General features: G+C 37.1%; 1 protein-coding gene across 1 annotated transcript in view; it reads left to right on the top strand.

Moving 5' to 3' along the window:
- The first annotated feature begins 2,418 nt into the window (after positions 1-2,418).
- Positions 2,419-19,361, top strand: part of LOC110104759 — a 31,001-nt gene continuing 14,058 nt past the window's right edge. Inside the window, exons 1-8 of the mRNA XM_020834004.2 lie at positions 2,419-2,793; positions 5,696-5,823; positions 6,749-6,820; positions 6,981-7,126; positions 7,227-7,341; positions 7,445-7,525; positions 8,760-8,894; positions 10,090-10,177. Coding sequence (XP_020689663.1) covers positions 2,538-2,793; positions 5,696-5,823; positions 6,749-6,820; positions 6,981-7,126; positions 7,227-7,341; positions 7,445-7,525; positions 8,760-8,894; positions 10,090-10,177 — 1,021 coding nt within the window. The 5' untranslated portion in view covers positions 2,419-2,537. The remainder of the gene's footprint in view (positions 2,794-5,695; positions 5,824-6,748; positions 6,821-6,980; positions 7,127-7,226; positions 7,342-7,444; positions 7,526-8,759; positions 8,895-10,089; positions 10,178-19,361) is intronic.

Genomic DNA, 19,361 nt, shown 5'->3' with positions numbered 1-19,361 from the left:
TTTCGCTATTATGTCAAAGATATTCAGAGTCCAATGTCCTCACCACTAGAGAAATATCTAAGGGATAAGACATCACTCGTTATACGTGCCTCTTTATCATAATTTACACCTAGGGGATAAAGTTTTCCAACCCTATAATGAATGCATTTATGACTACAAATTATTCTTTTTCTATATGAGATAGGTATAATGCTTAATCTAATCATATGATTTAATTAGAGGCTAATATTTGTTCTAATTCACTAATACGTATTTGCCTAACAAAAACTTTTTGGCTAATGCATGTAGATGCAATTTGGCTAATGTTTAAAAATTTATATATAACTAATGTCCTATTCATATCAATAAAATATTTAATTTGACTATTCATAAATTTTGTATGAACTAATTCACTATTCCTATCAATATAATATATTTTAATTAAACGTACCTCTTTATCATAATTTGCACCTAGGGGATAAAGTTTTCCAACCCTATAATGAATGCATTTATGGCTACAAATTATTTTTTTTCTATATGAAATAGGTATAATGCTTAATCTCATCATATAATTTAATTAGAGGCTAATATTTGTTCTAATTCACTAATACGTAATTGCCTAGCAAAAACTTTTTGGCTAATGCATGTAGATGCAATTTGGCTACTGTTTAAAAATTTATATGAAACTAATATCCTATTCATGCCTATATAATATATTTTTTCATCTAAAGGAATATTTATTACGTCATCCGGTTCGCTTTGTAAGTCTCTTTCTTTATATAATAAAGTCTTTGTTTAATTAGTCATATTTCTTATTATTTCTTCTTTTATGGATAAGACATCACTCATTATAAGTGAGTAGTGTGTTGATTATTTCTCCCTTAAAGAATAAATATTAAGAAATATGACTAATTAAACAAAGACTTGAGATGACTACAGTTTGCAGAAGAAGAGCTCACAACTTTCACACTAATATTTAGACTTTCATACAACTCAACAACATGCAGAACTTAGAGAAATAAATGACGAGGTAAATACAATTTTATTAAAATATTTTAATCAAGAATTCCAGCAAATTCTTCAAGCCATAAAAAGGCATATAGACAACTATCCTGACATAGATCGAGCGCAAGAAATTAGAACAATAGGAAAAAGAATTTTAGCTGAATTAAACAGTATTCTGCATAGATAAAATGGTTCTTCGCTTAAGAACCGATTTACCTATAGAAATTAGAAATAATTTAGTACCATTTTATTCAAATATTGTTGTTGAACTCAACACTAAAAATAGTGAAGTAGAAGATATTTTATTCGAGCATGTTAATAAAGAATTAGATATTATTCTAGCAGCCTTACGAAGGCATCTTAAAAATAATAAATGTATTAATTTACTTCAACAAATTAAAACAATATGTGATAGAGTTTTACTAGAAATGGATAATTTTATGCCAAGATACGCTCAGTAGCCATAAAATGATGACATGTAGAAAATATAGCTTTAGAAAAATTATTTCGATAACCAGCCTGATTCACAGGCAATTAGCTTTAATAAAAATTTATTATCTTAGCCTAAATAGAACATTAGTTTTATGCAAATGTTTCAATAGTAAAAAATATATTATATAGGCATGAATAGGATATTAGTTTCATATAAATTTTTAAACAGTAGCCAAATTGCATCTACATGCATTAGTCAAAAAGTTTTTGCTAGGCAAATACGTATTAGTGAATTAGAACAAATATTAGCCTCTAATTAAATCATATGATGAGATTAAGCATTATACCTATCTCATATAGAAAAAGAATAATTTGTAGCCATAAATGCATTCATTATAGGGTTGGAAAACTTTATCCCCTAGGTGCAAATTATGATAAAGAGGCACGTTTAATTAAAATATATTATATTGATAGGAATAATGAATTAGTTCATACAAAATTTCTGAATAGTCAAATTAAATATTTTATCCAGAGTTATCTAATCAGTCTTTAAAATATTACAGAGCATAAGAGATGCATGATACTTCTTCATTTGAACCTAACTGCGGTATCATTACCGCATATTACATTTGAATAAATATAGAACTAGATTTTAGCTAATCTTCATCAAACAGAGATTTTAGCTAAGAGAAAAATTTTCTTAAAGCATTTTGATTATTTCTCCCTTAAGGGAGAAATTCTTTAAGAAAATTTTTCTTTTAGTCAAAATCTTTGTTTGATGAAGATAAGCTAAGAGTTTAAATTAAAGATTTCAAGGTGCTACATTTTTTAATTATTATTTTATAATTTATTTAAGTGATATATTTAATTATAATTAAATTTATATGTTTCAAATTAGATAAAAGGGTTTGTGTATATAATTTATATTTCAACTATTTATAAAATTAATATTTATTAACTAAAAACAATCTTAAAATTCAATATATAGAATTATACCGTGGTCTCACTTTCATGTCGGAGGGAGTAGGGAGATCTCATCCTATAAAACATGATTGATCGATCGGCCCATTTCAAACCGATCAGCGACGGCCGTAGACCGGCGACCTAAATCATCTACGGCGATGCCTTCTCCTCTTCCTCCTTCTCCGAACGCAAAAAGGCGGGTCAAGGCGAAGAAGCCGGACAGGCAGTCACCGACCTTCCGGATCCTCAGGGAGCCGTCTCCAAGTTTATTCCCGTCGAGGGGAGAGATACTGAAGCTTCTTCTAATCGTATTCATCGCCGCATCCGTCGCGGTTGCCTGCAGTTTCGTCTCTGATATCCTCAGCCGCCGTCCTAAGCCTTTCTGTGACAGTGGTCAGGACCCTCAGGATATCGGTGAGCCCTTTTTTAGTTTTTCATTTTCGGAATTCTCGAACTGGTTTATATGTTAGTTTTGAGACTGAATTGTTGGCTTTATTTTAGGCGGTGACTGCTTTGGTTTGACATACTTGTTTTATGTCAATGAACTGGCAAACTTTCATTCCGTTTGGAAGATTTATTTATTTATTTATTTCGATGAATCTGTCGTTTGATTCTAACAGATCTTGGGTTTTCAAATGATAGCTATTAAGTTGAATAAACTTAACGCGATAAGAAAAGTTATATGGGTATATGATTCTTGGTAGCATTCCACTTTTAAGACAGTAACAGTGAAATGAACAAGCACATCTTACTAGATTATACATACATTATGATAAAATTGTGCTTTTAGTGCCAGTTGATGGAAGGTGACCCTTAATTGAAGTTTAAAGGATTTCTTTTTACCATTTAAAGTGTTGTTTACCAAAGAAGGTCTTCTTTGGTAAGACCCTTCAACACTATGCCAGTAACTGAATTTAAATTTTAGTTAGAAATGAAACCCTCAAACTTAAGGGAAAATTCTATAAGATGGTGGTGAGACATGCATTACTTTATGGTGCAAAATGTTGACCATTAAAAGAGAGGCATAAAAGTAAGTTAAGTATTCCAGAGATGGGGATGCTCAGGTGGATGAGTAGCTTCACTTTTATATACAAAATGCGAAATGAGTATACATGTGAAAAGATTTGAGGAGCTCCAGTGACAGATAAGATTAGAGAGAGTCGTCTTAGATGGTTTGGACTCATAAATCTCAAACCTTTCAACGACCTAGTTAGGAGAGTATATGCAGTAGATTTGGTCTATGTTAAGAAAGGTAGATGTAGACCTAAAAAGACTTGGTTATAAAATATTAGAAACAACCTTTTCTTATTAGATTTAAATGAGAATTTGACTTTCACCATGACACAATGGAGAAAAAATATTCATATAGTTGACCCCATGTAGGTGGGATAAAAGGTTTGATGATGATGATGATGTTGTTGTTAGAAATGAAACCAATCCTATTGATTGCAAGAGAATTGTAGCACCTAGGGGAATCTTACGGTAGATGGATGAGTCATGCTGCCTCTTTGATTAGTGCCGAACTAAAGTGCTCTTTGATTGAGACATTGTTGTCCTTTAAATGGTGTATGGTATACAATCAAGTTGCATCACATTTGAGATCAATCATGGGCCGTTATCCACCTAAATATGGTGGAGTGAGTGATGGAGGCCCTTGGAAATAATATTAGTATTGATGAAGATCTGAATCAGATTGCTAGGTCTATGTTGATGGTGATTTGAAATGGATGTTCAGATTTGCGAGAATCTCGGGTTTGCTTCATCAATTTCAATCAATGGGTTGGCGCAAATTTTTATGCAATCAAGCAATTTAGGAACTAAAGGAGCCATCATTCTTTAGAATCTCATGGTAAGAAATCTTTGAGCTAGAATCATGACATTCTTGATCAAAACATTGGAATTAATTAGGAATAATTTATTAGTGCCATTATCATAAATGTTTATTTATTTTGGCTGAGAAAACTGTTATGAAACTTTAGAAATATGCTTATGAATGCCATTTTTTTATTTAAAAATTTTATTTGACCAAAATGACATGGAAAGCCCCATTAATGAATACTCTTTCTTGGGTTATATATTGCATCTTGATGAAATCAACATATTAAAACAATGTGATGCACAAAGATTCTAGGGTAGGGTTTCCTAATGCAACTAATATGATATGTTATACGCTTTCATATAAAGAAAGTCGAGGATTCACATATCACATGCCGCCAATTAATCTAATAGCTTCTTTAATTAAATATAAACGAGCAATAGTAAAGTTTAAAACTTATTAATAATGAATTACTCAAAATAATTTGAGAATTTTGGTAAGAAATTGGGATAATAAAAAAATTGACGAGCACAATTAATTCCATAATTTGGATTTTCAATGTGCTACTTCTGATCAAAATCAAGTGCACTAAGCAAGTTGATGTCAAATAATGTAAATGAAATAAAACTAGTAATGAAAATAATGAAGTAAGAAAAGGAAGGATGCGTGTAAGTGCAAATTGATGACTTTACCCATAATTAGGTAGTCACTCTTCTATCACATTCAAAGGAATCACGCATTAACTTGCACTCAGAAGAATGAAAATTCGAAAGAGAAGATTTCTTCAAGCTAGATTTGAAAATTTTCTTCCTTAGAGCCACTAACCTGTCACGAATATTTAATTTTATTTACTATCCTATCAGCCACCAATTTAAGCTTCACCCACAGCCATCCATGGATGACCCTGCCCTGAAAGCTAATGAAAAAAGGTGCGCACAAAAACCAATCAATCCAATTTCTTGAGCCACAAGTCACCCAAACGCATGCATGTAAAAAATTCCCTAACAGAAGGTGCGTAGGACCTGGATGCCACCTGTAGCCCAAAAGCTTCAAAGCACCATACGGTAATCATGAATATGACAACCCTTTGCACACCAATCTCGTGACCTAGGGAGCTGCAAGATGCAAAATTTCTGCGAATTTATAAAAAATACAGGAATCAACAGCCACTAGCCTTTACAACACCAAATTCAAATCTGAGGATAAGTGCAAGCTTTCACCGTTCAACATTACAAAAACCAGTAGCTGTTATTATCATATGTGAACCAATAACTATTATTACCATATGAGACAAATAAATCATCCACCGCCCCAACCAGCCAAATGATGTGGAAGTTCCACTGCCAAAAGGAGATGCAAATGTTGTACCACATGAGATCGCATGACTATGTCAGCCTGTTTGTAAATTTCTTACCACTATTTTTTATGCTTTTCTGAATTGAAAAAAATGATTAATAAAGAAATCTGTTATATCTTCTTTTTAACGTGCTGCTGTGACAGATATGTGTGAACCTTGTCCTGAAAAGGGTCGGTGTTCTAATGGCAAGCTGGAGTGTTTGCATGGTTACAAGAAGCAGGGGAGGATATGCATAGAAAATGGGCAACTTCACCAAACAGCTAAACAACTTGTGAGTCCTCGTTATGATATCTCAGTTCCTTCAAAAAGAAGGATGATCCATATCTCAGATTGATATGGTTCTAAAAGGAACAAGTAAATTTAAATGCTCCAAAGTTTCATGCAGCTTTGTAAAAGGGCACAAAAACTTTTATGTTACAAACAAAGCACACCAGGCGGGCATAACTAAAGCTTGCTCTGAAGTTATGAACCACACGCCTTCCTTCTAAAGCATCAAGTGCTCCTACAACACAATCCAATTAGACAAGCTTTTTAATTTTTAATAGATTTGATACTTATTTAAGATTTGCTTGTATTTACTATTTGTAATGTCTCTCGTTATAACCATGCTTTGATCTTATTATATTTTCTGTATTCATCTCCTGTCATTATTGCTTTTCTTCATTATTATATGCTTTTAATGCCGAGTTTTAAAAGTAAATTTAAAATACATTCAGAATAGGTTTCTCCATCTCTTCTTTTTGTTTAATTGTACCATGTATAATTTTCATATTTTTTCCTAGAATTTTTTTTTGTGGACTGATTTCATTATTTTGCACTTGTGTTTCTTCCATGAGTTATCTTAGTTTTTCTGTCTCAGTAATATGATTACTCTATCTAATTTGACTTACATGTTAAAATACACATTTAATGTCTAGAATTGTTTTTGTTAAACTTGTATTAAATTTTTTTGGAATGTAACTATAAGTGGGATGTCCAAACAGTTTGGCAAGGTTGCTTCTGATGCTGATAAATGAAGTATGAGTGGAATGCACTTTAGTTTATTAAAACACTTCTTTGATTTTGCAATTTTAAGCCAAAGAAAAAAAGATAGAAAGAAACCTGTTCTTTGCAGTGTGTTTGGTTCGGAAATCCTAAGAAAAAATATGCATGCCATTAGCGTGTTTTTAATTTCTTACTACTCTCTAAACATGCAGGCAAAGGTGGTAGAAGATGATGTTTGTGGTTCATATGCTCAAGTTTTATGCAACCGAGCTGGGAAAATTTGGGTCTGTTATCTTGATAAACCTCATGGTTTTGATGCTACTTATTTACAGAACTTCTGGTATTGATATTGTCTCTTTTTTATTGCCGTGTATACACTTTAAGATTGTGCTATTGAAAAGACCTACATAACTCTAGTTGTTATTCTGACAACTGATGCTTCAGTTTGAAGAAGGTGATGTTGAGAAAATACTGGATGATTACAAAGCAAGAGAAGATATTAGATTAGAAGATGATAATTATAAGCTTGCAATACATAAGGCTTTGGAAACTGTGCAAGGATCCCTAGAAAAGAAGACAGATTCAAATGGGTAACTACTTGTTCTTCTTCCATCTCAATTAATTACAAACCAATATTCTTGATGGAGAATGTAGCTAGCTTCAACTACCTCCTTTGTACTTGGTCTGTAGGAGCAAGGAATACAAGTGCCCCCAACCGCTAGCTGAACTTCACAGACCTCTTGATTGTTGCATTCGTCAGTGGCTTTACAGACATATTTTACTTGTTACTGGTGTTTTAACAATTGTAAGATATGGAACTGATCTCTGTAGTATATTTGTACGGTTTTAGTTTCATGAATTATAGACTTGTTTGCCTAATAGCTATGCATTTGTTTTTGTTTCTGCAGGTCATATGTTTGACAAGGTTTTTTTGGATTTTGCATCGGAAAAAGATTGCGTCTACCAGAGCTGAAAAACTTTATGAGGAGGTACACTTGGTTGTTCTCTTCATATGTGATTTTTCTATTACCCATTTTTGTACTATTTGCGGAGCTGCTTCAATTGCTTCTCACATTGATGTTTAAGTTGGCAATATTTTTCCCTGTACTTGCTGAGAAAGGCGGGATGTTTTCATGCTGGCTTAAAAGAACGGAAAAACTAAACAAGGAAGAAATGAAAGGAGTAATTGAGTAAAAATGTTTTTCATTTTTTTTCCTACAAGCAGGATCTGCTTACCATCAGCTGGCTCACTTCGTAGTTTTTTTTTTTCCTGGTGAATATATTGGTTGTTGTTTTAACTAGAGTTAAACTTCGCAGTGTTTGTTTGTTTGCTTAAAAAGTAAGTTTTAGTGGACTTATTTGTGTTCAGATATGGGTTAGATATTGATGCCAAGGTTCATGATTGTATGGTAGAGGTCGGTGATGGAAGCAACTGGATTAGTATCATACTATACTCGTAAAACAGTCCATTATATGTTTATAGATAATATTTTACTAACAATTTGTGTGGTTGCTCTCATGGCCATTTCTTTGTCTTTTATTTGCATGAAGATACTGATGCCAAGTTTCTGCATGCCACAACTAGCAATGCCTAACATCCACTACTGTTATTAATTCTATTCTTAAATTCTTGATTCATGAACTTTGGGAGCGTCACTCTGAGGCCAAGTTTTTTGTTTTTTGTTTTTTTTTTCTTGGCATGAACTCTTGGGCCAAGTTATTTTTATTGTTTTTTTTTTTGGGGAAATTCTGGACCTCATACTTGGTTGTGTAAAGCATAGGAAATTCGTTGTCGCTCCCTTGTTTTGGCACTGATTTAAGAACTCATTGTGTATCACCAAAATTATTTAGAGGGAAGCAATCTCGCATCAGAGAGATCATGACAAGTAAGACTTTCTTTTTTCCTTTGTCCTCTATGGATTTGTTAGTGTGTTCAGACTTCAGACAAAAGTTTTGGTCGCAAAGACACTTTTTGGGTTGTATGCTACATCCTATAATTGATCCCTAATAGTTGGGATATGCATCCCAGTTGAACATCTCTTTCCTTTAAACCCATGCTCAGAACTCCTAAAATAACTCTTTTGTGACAAACATGATGAAAGATATTGGCTTTGTTGCGCATATCCATTGTTGTAGACTTGTAGCCAGTTGCTCCCTTTCTTCACACGCCTCAGCGTTTATGTGCTAGAATATATTTTGTTCTGAACTGGAGGGCATTTTCAGGTTTGTGAAATCCTTGAGGAAAACGCCGTGAGAGCAAGAACACAAAATGAAGGAAAGCCTTGGGTTGTTGCCTCTTGGTTAAGAGACCATCTACTTCTACCTAGGGAAAGAAAGGACTACACATTATGGAAGAAGGTATTCTCACTTATGAATAGTTCCATGGTAAAACATACTTTTTAGAATATTGTCTTTTGTTTTTGCTAGAAATTATTGTTTCATTGCTTCGAGCATTCTTGTTGAATCATTAAACAGTTTCTGTGACTATTTTCTTTGTTTCACTTAGACTATTGCCACATCTTTTTTTTTTGTTTAATGGTAGAATTTTAGGGCCGTCACTTTTGGTTAACAATGTTAGATGCTCACCCAGCAGGCGGTTTGTATTTCCACTTATGATGATAGAAATAGGTCTGTAAGCGGATTGCTGCTCATGGAGCGAGAAACAGCAATTCAAGGTGAGGCGAGTGCTGAAACACTAGAAAGTTTTGAACAATGATAGCAATAACATAAAATGTTGCAGGAAAAGAAAAACAAATTCAGGATGGCAGTAATTTGGTTCAAACGATTGTAAAACAGCAGAAAAACATAAATTGTAAAAGAAACATTTTAGAAACTAAAAGAAATGCTAGGATTAGGGCTTTTGGTTAACGATGTAGGTTTAAGTTTTGAAGGTAGTAACCATTTTTTTGTGGTTAGTGATTATGCAGACGATGCTGATGGTACTGTTGCAAACTTCTCGGATTCACCTAAAAAAATACCGTTCTTTAATCACAGAGAAATCAACGTCATTTAGTAACCATGGTTCATGCAGAATTGCAGTACTAATAATGAAAAGTGCATAAAGCCCCAAAGCTGATATGAGGTTTAAAATCTTTCTGTTTTGCAAAAGATTAAGGATCTTGTGATAAATATTTCAAACATTATGAAATCAGCATTTTTAAGCTATTCCATTTGGTTTTGATGTCGTCGGACTACTTAAAGGTACAACTGTTGAACAATTTATAATTATCTCTGAAACTAGCAAGGTGAGGCGATTTTTAATGTTTAATTTTGATTGTGTAGTCTTGCCTCAATTTTTTTGTATTGCAGCACGAATCACCTTTTGTTTGATGCCACGTGTTGACGTGCCAAGAAAAACTTCCTTTTTTAATATCTATGCTAAATTGGATCTGTAATTTGCAGCTGCATGTTGCTGTTTATGTTTTATTTCCTTTTCATTCTACTTGCCAAATGTCCAGAATCACAGACCTGTTAGCCCAAAAGAAAAAAAAAAGTTTGTTTTTTAGCTTTGCTGATCAAATCCACTTGCACTTTCATTCTGTCCCTTTCGTAGGTTGAAGAATTGATCCAAGAGGACTCCCGCATAGATCAATACCCAAAGCTGATCAAGGGAGAATCCAAAATTGTTCTAGAATGGCAAGGTGCCCTTTTCTTTTTTAAAAATCTTAGTGGATTTTAGTTTTGTTTTCCCTAATATTTAGGACATTGCTTAATTTCCTTTCATTTTTTGTTCACTTGGATCAACTAATGCTAACTCGAATTAGGTAAAATCAACACCTAAGATTAATCCTATCTTATTTTTGGCATTTTATCGGGTAATTATCTTTTATGTGTCTTGAGATTTTGCTAAATAGCATATTCCTCGCATAGGTAATATGAAATACCTCTCTTTTGTGATTTTTTTATCTAATCTACTAAAATAGTGATAGGAAATACTTGAGTTTGCAAGCAAACCTATCTCTAATTGGTGAAAACAGCGAGAGTAATGCAAAATTTGGGTGAAAACAGCCCCAAAACGTAGATTGCAAGAAGAGAAACAAAGCCAAAACAAATACGAAGCAAGATACAATTGATCCTCAATTCGAGAGGAGGATATTCTCTCCCAAATCTCTAGATAAGAGAGTCTAGAGTCCAAACACCAAGAAACCCTAATTCCAATCAATCAAAACATGAAAAACTCCCTAATCCCCCTCATTCTCTTGAATACAAAATATTTCCTAATCAATTTTCCCTCCCAAGCCTAAACCGCCCCCTCTGTTTAATTTTCAAAACACAAGGAGGAGTGGGGCCCGCCCGTTTAGGTGGACAAAGCCAAGGAGGCGGAAGGAGTCCGCCTCCTATAAACAAATTGAGCCAGCCCCCTTTGGGCCGGCTGGACCGGTTCACTGTGAATAGGTCTAACAAATAGTTCTTTTGCCCTGGAGATAAAATAATAAAGAGTATTGACGCACACAAGCTCGAGCGCACATACACACTTATATATTATATTATATTATTTATATTTATATTTTTCACAATTTTATTTGGTTGATGTTGCACTTACTACAAGGAAATTTGAGTTTATATGCCAATAAATATGTTTGTTATTTTGTTTCTTGGGGAAATATGCTCAAAAGTTCCGTTTAGACTAAAATGCCCTTGTTTTAGATCGTTGACCCCCCCACCCCCCTCCTTTTTTTAATTTGATGCCACCTCATTTAATTTGAATGACATTTGAATAAGGCTTTAACAAAATTCGATCAAGGTTGATAAAATATGTGATAAAAATTTGATCTACGATCGAATATTCTTTGAACCCTAATCAAAGAGTAGTTGTTATTGGGGAATTTTTTTTTTGATCGGTGCTTTAAGATGGTTCAAAAAAGACTTAAATAAAACATTGTTAGAAAAATTTATAAAAGAGTAAAAGCTCGAAATAAACCCCACATTAATTCTCAAATTAGTCACAGAGTTTCGTATTGCCCCAGTTTGGTCCCTCAACTATTAAAAATTATATTATTTAGTCCCTAGGTTAGATTTGTCATTTAAATTAATGAAAAAATTTGAAGAGCTTCGCTTATTTATGGGCATTTTGGTAAAACTTTTTGTTACATGCTCCCTCGCCTTCCCACTATAAGCAATGGAGATTGAATTATGCGAGGGAGAAGCTACGAACAAGGCTACACAAGTGAGCATGCCATGAGCGAGACGCACTGCGACATGCTTTGAATCGCATTCCTGATTCGTGTGCGATTGCGAGGCAGACAACGTACTGTGAGCGAGACACCGTGCGGGTCTGTTTGGATACATGAAGAAAGATGGCTACCTTCACGACGAGGAAGCTCCCGTTATTACTTCATACCTTACAGAAGAATGAAGAGATGTGACTTTAGATCTGACAGGAAGGAATGTTGTCAAAGGAGCTTTCTTTATTAGATTTAAATGAGAATTTAACTCTTAACATGACACAATGGAGAAAAAAAAGATTCATGTAGCCGACCCCACGTAGACAAAGGTTTGATGTTGTTGTTGTATACAAGTTCCAAAATGTCTATAGAACAAAGTGTAACTTGAGAATGTTAAATGTCCGAACATTCAGTTCACTGCATTTGGCTTCCATATTTAATCATATTCATGTGTGCTATAATGAATCAGTTCTCTGCATTTGGCCTCCATATTTAATCATATTCATATGCACTAAGGTGCTTTCAGCTCCAATTGATCTTTGCGTAGTGTAATTAAACTTTTTCATTGCTTTCATCGTTCTTCAAGCAATTTAGCTACTTCATCACAAATTTGTGCCGTTGTTCGGAAACCTGTGCTAATTCATAAACTTGAAATCACTTAGTGAAAAATTAGTAAATTTCAATTATATATATTTTATCATCAAAATCAAATTCATATAGCTTGGAATCATAGGGTGAATAATTGTGTTATGTAATGAATTTGTAAAAAGATTAGGTGGAATTTAGCGACAAAAAAAAAGAGGAAATCTTCAAGTTCATGTAGCTCTGCTTCTCTCGATTGAATTGGCATTATTCAAAAGGGCGAAATCCTGTTTGACAGCTTTTTTTGTAGTTTTCCACCAGTCTCTAGATTTTGGAATTGCTCCTTGGTACCAAGGCCACAAATCTATTATTGAAAGGTGTTAGGAAATACTTGAGTTCGCAAGTAACCCTAAGGGAAATACTTGAGTTCTCTAGCAAACCTATCTCTAATTGAGGAAAACAGCTAGAATAATGCAAAATCTGGGTGGAATCAGCCCCAAAACGATAGATTGCAATAAGAGAAACAAAGTCAAACAAACAGAAGCACAAGATAACAAATGATCCTCAATTCGAGAGGAGGATCTTCTCTCCCAAATCTCTAGACAAGAGTCCAAAGCCCAAACGCTATGAAACCCTAATTTCAATCAATCCAAATATGAAAAACTCCTAATCCCTCTCATCCCCTTTAATACAGAAGATTTTCTAATATATTTTTCCTCCCAAGCCCTAGCTGCCCCCTTTGTTTAAATTTCAAAAACAACGGACAAGTGGGCCCCCCCCTATGGGCGGGCCAAGCCAAGGGAGGTGGGTGAATTCCACCTCATGTAGATCTGCTGAACCGGTCGTTGAGTCGACTAGGCCGGTTCAGCCTGAACTGATACATCAATACCGCCCTCCCAAAGAATCACCTTGTCCTCAAGGTGAAAACCAGGAAATTGTTGTTTCACCCTTTCGTATGGCTCCCACGTGGCCTCATTGTCAGGAATGTTCTTCAACTGGATTAACACTTCCTTAGTTTCCTCTTCTTTCTGGCGAACTCCAATCAACTCTAAGGGTTCCAAAACCATATCTAAATCTTCAGTAAGTGTCTCTGGTAGCTCGGGGTTGGCTGATAGTCACCAATGACCTTTCTCAACTGCGATACATGAAAAATTTGATGTATAGTCGCCATTGGTGGTAGTTTCAGTCGATATGCTACTGTTATGATCTTCTCCAGCACTTCGTAAGGCCCAAAGTACCTTGGAGCTAGATTCTTATTCCTCCTGTTGGCGACTGTATTCTGTTTATACGGTCAGAACTTCAAAAACACTCTCTCCCCCACTTCAAACTGGATGTCCCTCCTATGCCCGTCCGCTTGTCTCTTTATAATCTGTTGAGCCCTCTGCAGACGTCTCTTCAGTTCTTCTAGCACTCTATCTCTCTCCTCTAAGTATTGCTCCACTGAAGAAACGGGAGTACTGCTACTCCCAAAGTGTACCAATTGGGAATGATCCCTTACGTACAACACCTTGAACGGAGTCATCTGAAAAACAGAATGAAAAGAGGTGTTATACCAGTCTCAGCCCATGATAGTCACTTAGCCCATAGTTTGGGTGTCTCCGACACGAAACATCTCAAGTATGTCTCCAAGCTCCTGTTCACTACTTCCGTCTGACTATTCTTCTGTGGGTGGTAAGCTATACTCCTTTTCAGCACTGTCTCCTGCAATTTGAACAACTCTATCCAAAAAAAAGGAACACCTTGTCTCTATCTGATACTATCGCCTCAGGGACCCCATGTAATCTGGCTACCATCTCCTCTATATCTTTATGCATCCCCTTCCAGTACAGCTCTGAAGCTAGCCTCCTGTATGTCTTTTGTATACCAGAATAGCCACCAACCGCGCTTCTATAAAACTCTTGAAGTAAGTTTGGGATGTGGATCGTGATTCGAGGCATCACAAATCTCCCATGATACAGCAATTTGTATCCCTCCAATTAGTAGTTTGTATCCCTCCAATGAGTAACCTGGGTGGCTACCCTCTTCTTTCTATAAATCTGACCTGATCCTTCCCAATTCTTCATCTCTAGCACTTTCTTCTCTGATCTATGATGGCCTCCCAATCAAGCATCAAAGGAATTGATAGTGCCACTGTCTGCAGCTCCCCCATACATCTGGACAAGACATCTGTTGCCTTGTTCTCCACCCCTGGTCTATAATGAATCTCAAAATCGTACCCCAGTAACTTGGACAACCACCTTTGATGCTCCTCTATCACCATCCGCTGTTCTAGCAGGTATTTCAAGCTTCGCTGATCTGTCCTGACAATAAAATGTCTCCCAAGTAGGTAGGGCCGCCACTTCTGGATGGCCAAAACGATGGCCATTAATTCTATCTCATAAACTGACTTTAGTCTGGCTCTCACAGTCAATACCTGGCTGAAATAGGCAATTGGCCTACGACTCTGCATAAGAATTGCCCCTAGCCCGTACCCGAACGCATCTGTCTCCATAATGAAAGTTTGAGTGAAATCTAGCAAAGCTAGGACCGACACCGTAGGCATCGCCTTCTTCAGGCTCTCAAATGCTGATGTGGCCGCCTCCCCCTATAGGAAGCCGTCCTTCAACTACTCAGTGAGTGACCATGCTATGGTATTGTACCTTTTTACAAACCTTATGTAGTACCATGTTAGTCCTAGAAATTCCCTCAACTCCTTTAGATTTCTCGGCACTGGCCACTTTAGCATTGCCTCAATTTTGAATTAATTTGCTGCCACACCTTTTGATACAACATGGCCCAAGTACTCTACACTGACTCGGGCGAAGCAGCATTTGTTTAAGTTGGCACTCAGTTGATACTCCTATAGTACCTCTAACACCCTTTTCAAATGCTCATAGTGCTCCTCTGTTTTGTTGGGACCAGGATGCCGTCAAAGAATATCAATACAAATCGTTTGAGATAAGGTTTAAAAATCTTATTCATAAGGGTCTGGAAAGTAGTGGTAGCATTGGTGAGGCCAAAAGCATCACCAGGAACTCATAATGTCCCTCATGAGTTCTAAAGGTCATCTTGGGTACATCCTCTTTTATCCAGATCTTATGGTAACCTAATTTCAAGTCTATCTTGCTGAAGATCATTGTTCCGCTCAATTCATCTAACAGCTTATCAATGACTGGTATAAGAAACTTGTCAGGTACAGTTTCCTTGTTGAGTGCTCTGTAATCCATACAAAAATGCCAGCTGTCATCATTCTTTTTCACCAATAGAACTGGACTAGAGAAGGGACTGATGCTGGGCCTGATGATTTCCGCCTCCAGCATATCTCTAATCAACTTTTAGATTTCATCTTTCTTGAACTGAGGGTAGCGATAAGGTCGTACACTGATGGATGACACTCCCTCTCTCAATATGATGGCATGCTCCTGCTCACTCTATGGTGGCAATCCTTGAGGTGGCTGAAACACCTGTTGGAACTGCTGAATCAACAGGTGAATGGAGAGGGGTATGTCCTCTCTCTCCAATCTCGCTCCCTCCAAACTGTGCAACTCCACCAAATACCCTTCGCCAGCCAACTGAATATCCATCAGCATCGTTTTAAGAGAAACCAGGGATTTGGAAAGCCCCGCATCTCCCTTAATCATCACCTTCCGTCCATCTACCATCAACTCCATCGTGAGTGCTTCCCAATTAACTTTGGTGTTTCCCAAAGTTTGCAGCCATTTCATCCCCAGGATGACATTTGTACTCCCAAGCTCTAGTGGAAGAAAATCTTCCCTCACCTGAATCCCCTGGATCATCAGTCGCACTCTTATGCAAATCCCCTGGCCTTTATCCACCTTCCTCGTACCCATCATCATCCCATAGCAGCCGGTATCCACCAATCTCACTCTCAATTGGTCGACGACCTGGGTGTAAATGAAATTGTGAGTAGCCCCACTATCAATCAACACCTCAATCTCCCTGTCATCTATTTTTCCCTTCATCTTCATGGTATGATTCGTAGTGAATCTTACCACTGAGTTTAGGGAAACCTTAGCCAGATCCAAATGTAGCTTCTCCTCCATCTCCTCCTCACCTCCCTCCTCAGTTTTCTCATCATCGCAGACGATGAGAACCTGAAGAGTTTGGTCCTTGCACCGATGCTCTGGCGTGTACTTTTCATCGCATCTGAAGCACAACTCCTTAGCCTTCTTCTCTTGCATCTCTTTCTCTGTCAGCCGGTTGAAATTTCCCTCGCTTCCTCCTCCTCCTATCTTCTCCTTGGTGGCCTCTCGACTCCCTCATGTTGCAGGACTTTTAGGTGCTAAATGGGTGGTCGTCATCCTGTAAGTCCCATATGTGCTGCTACACCTGGCTCCCCTCTCCAGATTCCTTTGATTTTCCACCAGTTGGGCCAACTTCATGGCCTCCCCCAAGTCATGGGGCATCAGGATCTTCACTGCTGCTCGGATCTCCGCCTTCAATCCCTTCATGAAATTTTCCTCCTATATTGTATCTGAGAGTCGCTCCACCCTGCTAGCTAGGTGCTCAAATTGCTCTCAGTAGTCTGCTACTGATCCCTCATGTGTCAAAGCAAATAACTGCTCATAGAAATCTCCTCACTGGTCGGTTTGGAAACGTTATATTATACAATCCTTGAATTCCCTCCAATTCCTGATAGGCCTCCTCTGGTCTCTTCACTGATACTACGACATGGCTTTTCCTTCCAAGCACTAGCCTGCTGCTGTCAGCTTCTCCTCCTCCGTCAACCCATTGACGGCGAAGTATCGCTCCACCTTATAAATCCACCCATAAGCATCTTCTCCTTTGAATATGGGCATCTTCAACTTCCTCACCTTCTGGTCGCAAACTTTCCCCTTGATTCTTCCATAGTTTCCCCTCTCCAATGTTCTAGGCCCACCCCATTTTTCCCGGTTTTCCCTTGCACTGCCATAGCCCAAACCCCATTTGAAATCCTCCATTCTTTCCACAAAATCAACACCTCGACGGCCATAGTATTCCTCATGGCGTTCCCCATATCCACCTATTTCTTCCCTCTGGACAGGCTCTGGATGGGGTGTTCTTCCTTCTACTTCCACGATCTCCACCTCATCTTCCTCCCTACCGATTTCAGAATTCTTACTTTTTCCTTCCATCCCTTTTGCCACTGAAGGCGCCGTTTAATTTTAAATTTCCAACATTTTCTTCATCATATCTCGGAGGTCGGCGACTTGTCCCTCCACCGTCATTTTGATTTGATTCTCCCCTTCAAGCCTTTCCTCCAAGGCATCCACTTTTTTGGCCGCCATCACAATCCGGAATTTGTAGATTCACAAAATCAGGATTTTGGAGTAAAAAGAAAAAACAACTTCTTCCTATTTTGAGTGAAAAATTGCTACTGGAATTCGCCGAAAACAGTCCTCCACTGGTCCCAAGACTTGCTCTAATACCAATTTGATACGAAATACTTGAGTTCGCAAGTAACCCTAAGGGAAATACTTGAGTTCGTAAACAAACCTATCTTTAAATGGGGAAAACAGAGAGAATAATGCAAAATCTGGGCGAAATCAGCCCCAGAACGATGGATTACAATAAGAGAAACAAAGCCAAACAAACAGAAGCACAAGATACAAATGATCCTCAATTCGAGGAGTAATTATTGTGTTCGGACACCGAACGCGTCCAGAGACCAATAACAACGCGCCATGTCACCTGGAGCTCGGTACCGAGCACTCGGTATCGCTCGGTATACGTCCGGATTTTCGATTTTTTATTCAGATGTAATAACTTTTCCAATTTGAGAGGAGGATCTTCTCTACCAAATCTCTATACAAGAGAGTCTAGAGCCCAAACGTCAAGAAACCCTAATTTCAATCAATCCAAACATGAAAAACTTCTAATCCCTCTCATCCCCTTTAATACAAAAGATTTCCTAATATATTTTCCCTCCCAAGCCCTAGCCGCCCCCTCTGTTTAAATTTCGAAAACACGGACTGATGCAGGACTATTTAGATGCAATTTTTATGAGTTTCATTTAGGCTTTGCACAACTCTTTGATTAGAATAAGTTTCGAATAAAATTACTAGCAATTATCCACGTCGAGTAAAACACTAAAGGAGTTAATCTTGCGTAGGCTAAATCACATGCGCCAAATTTTGAACATTCAAAATAATTAAGAAAATAAAAGCAACACAGAATAGTAGCTTCCAACTTAATCCCTAATCTAACAATGAGATTTAGGCTGCATAGAAAGCACACTCAATTCCTATGATTTACTAAGCTTAGCAAGAGCATTCGGAGGAGACTTTGGTGACTACAATCATATCGATGAGAATTCAGATTTAAAAGAAATAAGATGCAAGCGAGAAGGAAACCTTTGCATAGAGAGACGTGGAGATCATCCAATCAATGCCGTCGAGGTGCTCATCAAGGGATCCCGTCATTCATTGGTGCTTGGAAGTAGAATCTCCTTGGTCGTTGCTCCGTCTTGCACGTGGGTACCAAGAAACTGAGGTTTCTCCTTGCAAATGAATAGGAGACAAAAGCTCAAAGCTTTAATCCCAAAATCTGAAACAATTTCAGATTTGAATCTCAAAATCTGAGAACAGATTCAGATTTCTAACAAGAATCTGAGATGAATTTCAGATTTAGTAGCCTAAGAGGTAGAGAAAATTGAAGGAGAAGTTTAGCATTACGGATGAACAGAAAGCTGAGAGTAATTCCAATCCACAGGCTCTGAACTAGAATAGCTAATTGAAGCAATTCGGAGAAAGAGGAGACGGTGGAAATAACAGGAAATCTGAGGGATTTCTATTCCCTAAATCAATGAATTGATTTGGGTAATAGATTAGGAAATAGGCTGATGGAATTCGGCTAAGGCTAGGAGTTGGAAATATTTCCAAAGGTAGGTGATGGGGATATCAGTTGGAAAGTCTACCGTCGACGTGGCCGTAGATCTACGGCCACGATGTACCCGATGTATTTTTGATTTCAGCATGATCGTTTTATTTGATGTAATTTTTATTTCTGCACTTTTCCCTTTTTACCCTTGCTTGAGGGATTGAGTCTTGTAGCCCCTCGAGGGTATTTTAGTCTTTTATTTTTATGACATTGTAATGGG

This window comes from Dendrobium catenatum, unplaced genomic scaffold (assembly GCF_001605985.2).
Source record: "Dendrobium catenatum unplaced genomic scaffold, ASM160598v2 fragScaff_scaffold_343, whole genome shotgun sequence".
Lineage (NCBI taxonomy): Eukaryota > Viridiplantae > Streptophyta > Magnoliopsida > Asparagales > Orchidaceae > Dendrobium > Dendrobium catenatum.
This window is presented reverse-complemented; position numbering and strand designations above follow the sequence as displayed.